General features: G+C 41.1%; 1 protein-coding gene across 1 annotated transcript in view; it reads left to right on the top strand.

Annotated features, from left to right (window-relative positions):
• Positions 1-13,127, top strand: part of POLA1 (DNA polymerase alpha 1, catalytic subunit) — a 180,590-nt gene that overhangs the window by 32,238 nt on the left and 135,225 nt on the right. The window contains exons 24-26 of the mRNA XM_083498264.1: positions 3,073-3,197; positions 4,577-4,723; positions 5,231-5,353. Of these exons, the coding sequence (XP_083354390.1) occupies positions 3,073-3,197; positions 4,577-4,723; positions 5,231-5,353 (395 nt within the window). The remainder of the gene's footprint in view (positions 1-3,072; positions 3,198-4,576; positions 4,724-5,230; positions 5,354-13,127) is intronic.

Raw genomic sequence — 13,127 nt, forward strand, 5'->3', positions numbered from 1 at the left:
GAATAGTATATCTCCTCTTGAATGTGGAGGAGGAAAATGCGTACTTTATGGCAGTTATATCTAACTGAGATGTGTGGCAGTAATTCCCCCCCCCCCCCGCTTATATTGGAGCATGTGGGAAGAGAACAATTGTGTTTGAATTTGTATTTAATATCAAATACGTAAAGTGTATATAATATGAAGAATGATGATGAATAATTGGGACTTTCAATTAAGGTATGTCTTTGATAAAGGACTGGATGGGGTGTAACATGCTGATGTATAATCCAGACAAAATAGAATTCCTGTTTATATGGGGTTTGGGTTTACAACTTTTCTAGGATGAGGCTTCACTGCGCCTAAAAGATGAGTATCTTTCAGGTTTGTGTGTACTCCTTCCATTGGCACTCTTGTAGGATGTGAAAGTAGTGTTGGTGGCATAAAGTGCTTTTCATTGAGCTTCAACTAGTTCACCCTTTGCTCTTATGGTGCATCTCCATCTGTAAGACATACGTTTCTAGTCATACCTGGACAACATCTTGTGCCGGGGCCTTTCTCTTGCCCAGGCCACCCAGGACCTATAAACCACCCTGGTGTGTCTATAACATGTGTTGTTAATCAGCCGGCTCAAGAACCACCTGCAGGCAACACATCAGGTGTCTTGGTCCAGATAGAGTCCAGAAGATTCAGTAGACAATCATGCCCTTCCAACTGCTCAAAATAGTGAACCTGCTGCAACTTGCCCACGTCCTCAACATGATGTCCTGAACTTAGATCCTCCTACCTTGGGCCTAAATTTTCCCTCAATCCTACTCCGATGGCTACTGTTGCTCTTCAAAGAGAAATTAGGCCACCATAAGGTTGACCTTACGCTTGACATTTAGGAGGCTTTCTGCTGGTAGACAAACTCTCACAACCTCAAGAGTTCCTCTTGAAGTTTCCATGTAGATAATTAAAATGATGGGCACTAGTCTCCATGGCTGCGGGAAATACTACCTAGCACAGATGACCTGGGGAATGACAGAAATAGGTCACAGTGTAAATTGGCTGGCTTGCAACATTTAAAAACACCATTATAGAATACAGAGTAATAAAAACAATAACAATAATGAAAATACAGGACCGTCTCTCCTGGTACGCCCCGTGGAGGACCTTACAGTCCACAAACAATAATACAGTAATACCTCTGAATGCGAACGGGATCCATTCCCAGTGACTAGCATCATCTACACCTTAGTTTTCGAAGGCCTGTCTGACTTAGGAAGTTCTTAGCCTCATATCTCCACCAAATGTGCCTCTGATGTTGCTGAGAACAAGACAAGGTCTTCATCTGAGGATCTTAGCACCCAGGTAGGTTTGCATAGGGAGATAAGATCTTTCAGATGGACCCAAGCCATATAAGACTTTATAGGTCATTACCAGCATTTGAATTGTGCCCAAAAAAGGACTGGCAGCCAGTGATGTTGGTTTAACAGGGGACTAATATGCTACCTGTAACTTGGACCAGCTGAAGCTTCCAAACACTTTTGAAAGGTAGCCCTATGCAGAGTGTGTTGCATCAGTCCAGCCAGACTGTAACTAAGGCATGCTTCACCGTGGCCAGATCAGATATCTCAGGGAATGGGTGTGTGATCCATAATTGTGCAAATGCATTCCTGGCCACCACTGAAATATGGGCATCCAGGTTCAGGGCTGAACCCAAACAAACTGCAAGTTTGAGACTTCAAGTGGAGTGTAACTTCATTGAACACAGGTTGAATCCCTGTTCTCTCATCTGCCTTGCGACTGACCAGGAACACCTCTGTCCCTACCTGAGATGGTGGTGATGATGATGATGATTATTATTTTATTATAGATTTCCTTAGTTTACAAAAGTATGTGCATTGTTGTATACAGACTAAAGTTGGGGAAGAAGAAGGGGGGCGAGGAGTGGTAAACTTATATTCTTATACTTAGGGTGTATGTGGGGTTTTTATGTCAGCGTCATTTTGGTAGGTTCTCTTTCTGTTAGTTTTTTATATTTCCTTGGTAGTGAGAGAAGTTGGATGTGGGACCCAGGGTGTGATTGATTGTGTTTAGTTGGCTGCAATGAGGTTTGTTTGTGTGTGAAAGCTGGGGGGGGGGGGTTGTTGGGTCAAGTTAGCTAGATTGATTCATATGCTGTCGTGTCCCTACCTGAGTTAAACTTACCCAGTCCATTACTGAGATCACACACTGATTTAGAACAGAGTTGTGTGTCATCAGCATACTGATGGCATCATACTCCACAATTCTGTATGACCTCTCCCAGTGGTTTCATGTATTTGTTCAATAGCATGGAGGACAAGATGGAGTCCTGAGGTATCCCACATGTCAACAGCCACGGAGTCGACCAGGAGTCCCCAGCACTACCTTCAGAACTTGTACCTTCTAGAAGGACTAGCGACACTGTTAAACAGTGCCCCTAAGTCTCATCCCTGACAGTGATCCAGAAGGATGCTATTGGGAGGTCCAGCAGAACCAACAGGGGCATACTCCCCCTGTCCAGTTCCTGGTGTAGATCATCCACCAAGATGATCAAAGCAGTCTCTGTTCCATAACCGGGCCTAAAGCCAGATTGAGATGGATCTAGATAATCTGGTTTATCCATTTCATTTTGTATACCGAGTATGTGTATAAAAATCCTCTCTGCTGCAGCTAATAAGTGGATGCTTGCAGTTTCACATGGTGTCTCCTTTCTGTGGTGACAACTGTGCAGAAGCATCCCAGAGTAACACTGAAGCTATCTGTTCATCCCTGGATAGTTAACAGGGTTGGATCGTTCCACTTCTGACATATCTGCACCATAGACTGGTGATATAGGGTAGTGTTTAGAAATAATGCAAGTGTTTTTCAGACCTGAATGCTGACAGAATCACATGGACACACAATGATTTCATAATAAACCAGAGTACTTTTGAAGGAATCTGACTTTAAATGTCCCCCTCACCAATGACTCTTCACTCGCGTTCTGGTGTTCTTTTACAGAGTACTGCAAGTAACTTGTCTCTCACAGTCTCCATAGTAGGTATATATTGTAATGTGAATCTTGTGTGTGTGTATTTTTAATTTCAGGTTTTTATGACAAGTTCATCTTGCTCCTCGACTTCAATAGCTTATACCCTTCAATTATCCAAGAGTTTAACATCTGTTTTACAACAGTTACCAGGGTGTCTTCAAGTGTGCCAAAAAAGACAGAGGTGTGTGTTTAATTTGACAGGAGCTTTTAATGTTTGATTGTTAAAAAAGATCATATGTTTATATTCAAGAATACATTGAAGTCTCCTTAGACATTGCGGCTGTATTTAGTAATTGTAGTGTATTGCATGATACCATGTTTAATAGTATAATTTTTCATTATAAATTGTCTATAATCTCATGAAATCAGATTGGTTCCACCTTGACATGGAGTTCATTATATCTTCCTTTTTAGCAGCTGCATAGTATTTTTGTGACATTAAAAAGTGTACATGGACCCTCCTTGTTTTCTTACATGCTTAGCTTATTCCCCATTTTTCCATGTAAAACTGGATCAGTCTTGCTTGCTGAAACAATTTTTCTATACCCTGTCCTTGTAAAGTTCATTAAATATGTATATAAACTATTTTTTTACATGATTTATCTGCCCGTATGCCTATGAGATGGCAACGATGGCATTGTATCATCCAAGTATTGTTCAGCAGAACTGTTGCAGACAAGGAAGGCTTTGATATTTTTTGCTATGTGTTCAAAGTGGTTTTGTATACTTCTCAGATGGTATCCAATCTGGGTAACTAGGTTACAGAACCAGGCTTAGCTTATGCCTTCAGAACATGCTTTGGCCAGCCAAGGATAGTGCAGATGTACCTTATACTCTACTTTGAGGTTTTCACTAGATATTTTGTCAATACCATTTATTTTCTTTATCTGTTTATTTAGTCATTAAATTTGTTTCCTGTTCTTTCTCCCAAAGGAGAAAAAGTCAAAGGAGTGTACTCAACTTCTGCTAGTCCAATAAAAACAAATCCACATTTTTGTGTTAATGGTTACCTGTCTGAGGTTACTTGGGCCACTTTCAGCCTCTGGTCCTCATGCATGCTTATGGTTTTCTTACGCACCAAGATCCTGTGTCCATTTAGGTTCCTTTCAGCTCATAGATGGGGCATGTGAACCGGAAGAGACTAGCAGTTTTAGGTTAGAACCAGGAGTTTGTCCTTGGTTGGGTGTGAAGTGCCAACTTTCCCCAAGGGGATGGTGATTAGGCCCTTAATCATGAAAACACCTTTTGGGTTATTTATATGCCAGTTTTTCACATTCCCTTCTTGGGGAAAGTAGGTGTCATCTCCCGAATGAGACGATTTGGGCACAAGACAGAGACCCACCGGGGGGAATTCCTCCAGAGAGTAGATATCGATCTGAATGCCGATGGTTCTGGAAGGAATGGTTATCTGACCTAGTTGGGATGTCTTCTCCATTAGGGTCTTTTGAGATAGAACCCAGCGGCATATCCTTGTTCATATGACAGGGTGGAAGCAGCAGTTTCAGGAATTGTTTCAGGTTATTCTGGTAGTATTAACTTGTCAAACTAATAACTTCACAGGATGGAGAAGAAGAAATTCCAGAATTGCCAGATTCATCGCTAGAAATGGGAATCTTGCCTAAAGAGATCAGGAAGTTAGTTGAACGAAGGCGTCAAGTGAAACAGTTGATGAAACAGCCAGACTTAAATTCTGACCTCTACTTACAGGTATATCTAACAGAATGAAAATGTCCATTGTTCAGAAACTAGACCAAGATCCTGCTTGTTTGTATACATTTCTTCTCCAAGGCTAATCTTTAAATGTAAGAAATGAATATATAGGGCAATTTTTTTGCTGCTATTTCTAATTTCTGTTAGGCTAGCCTATCTTGCTTCTTATAGAAGGGGCTAAAATGAGCATCTAGATAATATTTGCCAGCGCAATTAACAGGACAGGCACCCACCCCCACTTACATGCATGCCACTCGTGGATGACTGCATTTAAATGGGTCACTGCTAAATAAGTAAGTAGATTGGACTTCAGTCGACCAGGAGCACTGGGTGAGAAGTGCCTTCTCCTCACTTCTGCCATTTCACTGGTTCACCTGGAGCCTTTGCCCCTCTACCAGATGGCCACTTGGCATTTTAACATCTCTCTTATAAGTGACTGACTACATATGATTATATTTATATATTTAACTGCTTACTGAGATGGTCTTAATTTCTTCTTTGCAGTATGATATCAGGCAGAAGGCTTTGAAGCTTACAGCTAACAGCATGTATGGATGTCTGGGGTTTTCCTACAGTAGATTCTACGCAAAGCCACTTGCCGCTTTGGTGACTTTCAAAGGCCGAGAGGTGAGTCAGCAGCGAATAATGGGCTCGTGACCTTCCCTTCTCATTTCCTCCTGGTGCACATCTGAGAAACGGACTGGGCAAGCGTTTGTTTCCCTTTGCCCTTGTGTGAATCCTGCTTGTCATTGCGTGTGAACTAGAGATTGCCGTTTATCACAAAGTCTGGTTGGTTTTGAAACGAGCCTGCTTCGAATCATGGGTTATGAACCAAAGTTTAATGCTGAGTGCAAATTTGGTTACTGAATGTTTGAGTCAGTTGTAACATTTATGAGAATGCATAAAAAGGTAAGAGCAGCTTGGCTGGATCGGACCCCTTTTACATGTATTCATCATAAGTTGTTCCATCCAGTTTCTGCATTAACCTGCAATAAAAAAGAAAAGTTGCAAATTAAATATGTATTTAAAGAGGTGCTTTTGAACATTTTCTCCAAAAAACGCACGTCCAAATGTATTTTATATAAAAATAGGCATTTTGTTACTAATATTTCATTACAATATTCACAGTTTTTAAAATACAACACAAACTTCCTTTAACAATGCTGCCTGTACATCCAGCAATCTTTCACTTATCAAACCATGTAAGTGAACAATTAAATAATTGATTTTGATTCTTTTTTAAAATCGTTTTTAAGCTGACAATTGTATTGCAAAATTCAGAGGCGTACAAAGTTTGAAGGATAACTACATTCTAATCTACATAATTAGTTCATATCATTTCATGTTAGAATTAACAAAGAATCAGTTTCTGAAGCGGCCTTGGTCCTCTTCTGTTGCTTCCAAGCAGCTACTGCTGAGACGTGTATTGTGTCTGTAAACCTATTCTCCATGTAACTGACTAATTCTCCATGTAACTAACTTGAAGCCATTGATAGACTTTACCTGCATTAATTTGTAAAATCATCTTTTAAAGTCATATAAGCTAGTAGCCATTGCCACATTGGTGGCAGTGAATTCCATAAATTAACTCTGCACTGTTGATTTTGTCTATCTTGAATCGCATACTAATCAGTTTTATTTGATAAGCCCAGGTTGTTAGTATTATGGCGCAGGAAAAAACCCCACTCACTTGCCCCATATATGCATCATTTTATACACTATCTTCGTGTTCTCTTCCTTGCATTTCTTCTAACTGAAAAGCTCCAAACATTGTAGCTTTGCTGTTGTTGTAAAGACAGTGCTCCCCTTTCTGCACCTTTTTGCAGCAGTGCAGTATTGTTTATAGAATGTGGAGTGTCCTTTGCCCCCATCCTGAAGTGGGTGGAACTAACCCCACATGCTCCCAGTGGCCCTTTGCACATTCCTGAATAGAGCTACTGTTGCCATGCATTTATAGACCACAGTGGTGGCTCATGATGTTGGCTTTTTAAAAAACGACCTAGCAAGTTTGGTCAAACCATCTGCCCTAGTTAGTGGTGAAATACATTATAATATCTAGTGAGGGTCAGAAAGTGCTAAATATTTCAGCTGCCAGATTGAATCTTTAGAAAACCAGAAGGGTATGTTGTGTTTGGTGCAATCTGGACTATTGATTGTGCTCCCAAACCTCTAATAATCTGATATTTATTGTCATGTGAGTAATCTCACTTAAATTAGAACATAATGGCTTGCTGTATCCTTTTGGAGCAAAAGTGTGGCAAACCTCTGTCTCCTTCAATACACTAGTATGTCTGAATTATTTACCAAAACTAAACCTTTTTCCTTGCTGAATAACATGCTGGTAAGTCATATTGACTTGGCCTACAGCTGTAGTTGAGTGGTAGAGTATCTGCTCCAGAGGTCTTAAGAATTATTAAAAGTTGTGTCCATATCAACCTTAACCACCATTAATGCAATCCACATCCCCACTTAACCAAGGTTTTCAAATCAGTTTACAAACCCACATGCTCTCAGAGGGGTTGCTTGCTCTCAGTGGGGTTAAGGCCAGAACAGTGAATTATGTAGACGTTCCAGACAGTCTTCTATGTGGATTTGTGCTAGTTAGGAAAAAGATGAGGGGATAACTACACTTTATGACTTGTGGCTTTGCTTCTACATCATATACAAGGAAGAAGTTTATTTACAAAATTGGTCAGAAGGCAGTAGACACGTTCAGAAATTAGCTTGTAAGAACCTCCTGGCATAGGAAAATCTTAACTCTAAAAGTTTACATTGTTTTCTTGCAAAATATACTTCACTGGTCTGAAAGTGTCCAGTTTTGCTATTCAAATAGTTTTTCATTGTTCCATTCAAAATTTTGCTTATTACAGCCCTGCTTGACTTTCAGCAACTTTGTACAAACTATATTAACCTTTAGCAGAAAATCTCAAGCAGAAGAAAGCATTCTGTTGTATTCGTTGTACAGTTGGCATTACTGTATATAGTTGTAGAGTGGTAATTATGCAGATTCTTCACTAGATGGCGATATATATCTTGTGTTTCTTAAAAAAATTAAGCCATTCCTGGTCACTAAATGTGAATTCTAATTATGTATAATTTGATATGACTTTAGAGATTTACAAAATTTCCTATATTATTAGAGCTTCACTGAGAATATGGGTTTTGTGCAGTTCAATCCAATAGGAGAAAACTGGTAAACTAGCAGTGCATAAGATTAGGGTAACACAAGAATATGGCTTCTGAGAAGGGTTTCTTCATAACTGTCTCCACAACATCTATTTTTCCATGTGGATAAAATTTTTGTACCCCTAACCTACAGCCTGAAATAACTGGTTGATTCTAGATTGAGTGCTAGATTCTGGCAGCTGGGAGTGGCTAGATTTGCAGTGGTCTCACCAGGAATTAGCTTCCTGATTTTTTTCTAGCTGTCATATTTGTGTTGCCTGTTGGACACACAGAGGTGGATGTGCACATCTGCTGCTTCTTTTTTTAAAATAATTTTTATTCATTTTCCAAACAAGTTTTATACAGTCAACAAATTATTTTACACTCATGCTTCAATTTTTGACTTCCCTCAGTTTCTCTGTCAATCTTTCGAAAAATTTCTATTTATTGACGCATTTCTAAACATGATATTGCCTTTCCCCACTCCTTTTCCTCTTACTCTCTTTTTTGCAGTATTTCTTACTATTTCACAGAGTCTCTTCAAAACCAACAAGCGTTGTCTGTGCATCACATATATTTTTCAGATATTCTGTAAATTTCCCCCAGTCCTCGATAAAACTTTTGGTCTTTCTGATATCGAATCTTCCCAGTCAATTTGTCCAATTCTGCATATTCGGTCAATTTCCTTCTCCATTCTTCCACTGTTGGAATTTCTTCCTGTTTCCATCTTTGGGCCAGAAGTATCCTTGCGGCAGTCACTGCATATTGAAACAAGGATGTGCACATCTGCTTCACCCCACCAAAGCACACTACACAGTCCCATTACTTTTACAGCAAACCCCTGCAGTTCATTTGCAATGCAACCAGTTCCTTCAACACAGACTGAACACTTGAAGGGCTCACAGCAGAGATTTTGAAAACCTACATTACACTGCCATTACACTGAAGTGAAGAAACGAACTGATGCAGTCCAAGTGCTTCTCGGGAGCTTCTTAGGAGAGGTGCAGCCCTTCGCATCGCCTGCAGTTATTACTTGAAACCACTCAGTGATATACTTCCCATCTTGGAGACAGTGCTTTGCTTGGCTAAAGGTGTGCTAGCTAGAGAGACTGTCCTAATAAGGCAACAAATCCCACTTCCAGTTTTGTCTTCATATTTTCTCTGGCAACAGTGGTTGACGTAGGGAACTTTGGCTCATTTTATCTGTTTATCCTACCCAAGTGATGTATGCCATTACAGTGACCTTCTGTGATTTATATAGTTGAAACTGGTTAATGAATAGGCAAAACCAGATGTTAAAAGTGGAGAGAAACCTGTGGGTCAATAATCTTGTTTGTTCTGTTACCACACTTAAGGAAAATATGTTTAGGAAATAGATACAGCATGAAGCTGCTGAGTTGAATGTTGTTCACTGTTGTGGCATGATTTCTTTTAGCTTGAATAGACATTGAATTTTGTTATAGTTGCTACAAACAGTCATTATGGATTATTTAGTGTCATGTAAATTGAGCACCAGCCAGCGAGTTTTGGGATAAGCCAAGAATGATTGACTCCTGGTAACTGAATCTTATTTCTTCGATTCATTACACTATACTGCTGCTTGCAGTATTTGTTCTTTCCATCTTTTTAACCTTACCTTATATAACAAATTATAGTGGCCACCACAAATTCCTATCTTCTGGAACCTCATTTGTACATATCCAGCATCCTAGTGTATTGACTTCAGGCTTTGAAGTAGGCAGAGATAACCTGTCCATGGATCCCCTGATCCCTATAGCAAAAACAATAACAGAAGGCAGCTTATGATTTTCATTCCTTTGTCCTGAATCAAAACAGATTGGTAGGTATTTGTAAGTGTGGTGTAGTGGTTAAGAGCGGTAGAGTCGTAATCTGGTGAACTGGGTTCGCGTCTCCACTCCTCCACATGCAGCTGCTGGGTGACCTTGGGTGAGTCACACTTCTCTGAAGTCTCTCAGCCCCACTCACCTCACAGTGTGTTTGTTGTGGGGGAGGAAGGGAAAGGAGAATGTTAGCCGCTTTGAGACTCCTTCGGGTAGTGATAAAGCAGGATATCAAATCCAAACTCTTCTTCTCTAAGGAGCTGGAGTCAAATGTAGGTCAGCAATAAAAAACAACAACCAAGGTGTCCGTGAAGTTAACTCTTTATTCAAGAAATCAAAACAGTGCAGACCTAGTGATCCCAGCAACTCTTCCCAGTACGTCTTGCTCCAACAAGGCAATTGTGAGGACTGAAAGTCCTCACCTCCCCACCGCTTCCTAAGTCTCCTCCTCTCCAGGATCTTTCCCAAGCAGTCACAGATGCTCTGCCCTCTTCATTTATCTGTGTGTTCTAGGAGAACAGGGGAAAGGGGAGTTGGTTGCAGTATGAGAGGGAGACTCCTGGCTTCTTCAACAGCCTTCTTCTCTCTCTCCTGACCCCACTCCGCTCCAGCCTCTGCTACTGCCTCAGAGTCTGAACAACCCTCTGCCACAGCCTCTTCCTGTTCACCCAACCTGTTACCTCTTCCGACATCCACCGCGTCCGACACCACCTCCTTCCAGTCTGCTCTTTCTTTTCCCTCTGACCATTCACCGTCGTCCCACCACCAATCTCCTGATCCTGAGCCTTCTTCCCTTGGGGTTCCCCAGCTGGTGCCCTCCACCACTTCTCTGCATCCATGACAAGTTGGGGGGTGGAATTTTTTTGGTGGGTGGGCGGGCTTTTGTTTCTCTTCTACTGTTTAAAGTATTGTTTTATAGTTAAGTTGCAAAGTCACTTTTTGTTTGTTAAAACCCAAAGTATTTTTTTCTTTAAGCTAGGAAGAAAATCAGATCAGGGTGAAGAACGCTTGTAAATATTCTGTTTCAATTCTCATTGTTTTGTTTTTTTTAAGCTACACTAAAAGCCCCTTTAGAATAACAGTGTTTGACAGGTCTTGTGAAGCAGCTACTGCTGGCACTGAGTCAGGATGACAGAGCAATAATTTTAAAAACTGCTTTAGTTACTTAAATACAACTCACTTCTAGGAAGACTGCAATAATTTGTTATCTGGTCTAATCAACTCCATCTTTTCATTACTACTTTCCTTGCATGGCTTTTTTTTTTTTAATGTGTGATACACACAATACGGTATCTGAATACAAACAAGGACCAAGAACCAAGTTTCCACTTCCACTTCATAGTACAGAAGTGCTTTGGATCCTGAACACCTTGCAAGTTGAACGTTTTGGCTCCCAAATGCCACAAACCCGGAAGTGACTGTTTCGGTTTGCGAACTATTTTTGGAAGACGAACGTCCGATGGGTCTTCTGTGGCTTCCGATTGGCCACAGTAGCTTCCTGTGGCCAATCAGAAGCCACACTGGGGTTTCCGAATGTTTTGGAAGTCCAACAGACTCCTGGAACAGATTCTCTTCGACTTCCAAGGTACAACTGTACAGTGGTACCTCGGGTTAAGTACTTAATTCGTTCCGTAGGTCCTTCTTCACCTGAAACTGTTCTTAATCTGAAGCACCACTTCAGCCAATGGGGCCTCCCGCTGCCGCTGCGCCGCCGGAGCACAATTTCTGTTCTCATCCTGAAGCAAAGTTCTTAACCTGAGGTACTATTCCTGCGTTAGCGGAGTCTGTAACCTGAAGCGTATGTAATCCGAGGTACCACTGTACTATTAATGTATGAGTATCCATATGTTGGCATACATTGTATCAGAGGAGAAAGGTCTTTAATACGGACGGGCATAGTATTCATTTCCATACACTGGGTTGGATACAGACCTGCTATCCTGCAAACATACTCTGGTCCAGCAGAGGCTCCCACTGTAGGTAGAGATGGAAGCATTTTTTTCCTGATTCCTGCACTCCCCCCAGCATCCTTCTCCATTGTGCTGCAGTGTCCCCCAATCCTCTGGACCAGATTTTGAGGGCAATTAGATGGCTGCTGTGGGAATGGGATATTGGCTAATGCCACCCTGCTTCCACCAGTGGGAGCATTTCCTGAGTGCAACTCTGTTCAGGGGAAATTTGGGTACAAACCCTTACATTCAGCATTTTAACAGCCCTGTACTCTTTACTATATTACCTGGAAGCAAGTAATTCTAATTATGTAATTGTAAGTAATTATGAGATTGCAACAAAAATGCTTTGCTATTGGGTTGGGGAGCCCTTTTCCTCCCCAGGCTGCTTCCCCCTCTCCCACACTACTGGCTACCAGGTTAACCGGGCAGGCAAGAAGGTGGGTAAACCAAAATGATGGATGCGGTCTCTTTTCCCCAGCCAGCACTTTTTTGCTTTGCCCTCCTGCTGTAGCTGACTCTGTAGGTCCCACAGAGAGGTTCATGGGCTCAGAAGAAGTAAAGCAGGCAGGCAGGCAGGCAGGCAGGCTGCTCAGAATCATGTGGACAGGAGCAGGGGATGGGTAGAGGACCAAAAATGACCATGGAACCTAATTCTTACTGGGGTGTGGGCCTGGAGGGGAGTGGGTGGTTGTAACCCAGATAGAAGGACAGGAAGGCCTGTGGCTCAGGGTCAATGATCCTTCATAGAAAAAAAATGTTTCTCTATTTCTGCTTTATATGATGCAACAGGACTGGGCTAAAAATAATGTCCCTCTAAAAGCACCAGAGTAACTTTAGTGACGTTTTTTTCCTAGCTGTGAGCATTGTCTTTGTATTGTTCTAGAAATTTATTTGCTCTGGTAATATGTTCTAATCTTACACCTCTTAACACTTATGTCCATTTTTTCACTGTTCAGCTCTTTTTCTTTAAACCAGTGTCCACAATATTGAATTTTTTTTAAATTGAGCTAAGCTTTAAATTAAAGCACAACAGTCATTTTGTTGTGGCTACCAGTGCCGTCATCTTCTTTTTTTTAAGCATTTGCTATCCAAGCCCAGAGTGTTTTCCTAGGTCCTGGAAGAACATATTTGGCATGCTTGTTTGTGAAATGAACTTGCAGTGCTGCATTGTCCCATCTTCATAATGAGGAAATGACTCTTTGCCAAGACAGGCAACTTCATTTACTGGGGGAGCATGTAAGGTATGCATGATAGTAGATTATCACATTTATCAAGTATCAGTACTAACTTGGTATTTGTCCCTGGCCTTTTCTCTGCTAAGTGAAGTCCTATATTTTGTGTCCATCTGTTCTGTCGTTTCTCTCTCTCTCACACACACATATATTGAGAACAGTTGGTACAAATAGTTTATTAATAGTCTGTAGTTCATAGAACTTGATGTAA

Source organism: Podarcis liolepis (genome assembly GCF_965112155.1).
Source record: "Podarcis liolepis genome assembly, chromosome: 4".
In the NCBI taxonomy this organism is placed as follows: Eukaryota; Metazoa; Chordata; class Lepidosauria; order Squamata; family Lacertidae; genus Podarcis; species Podarcis liolepis.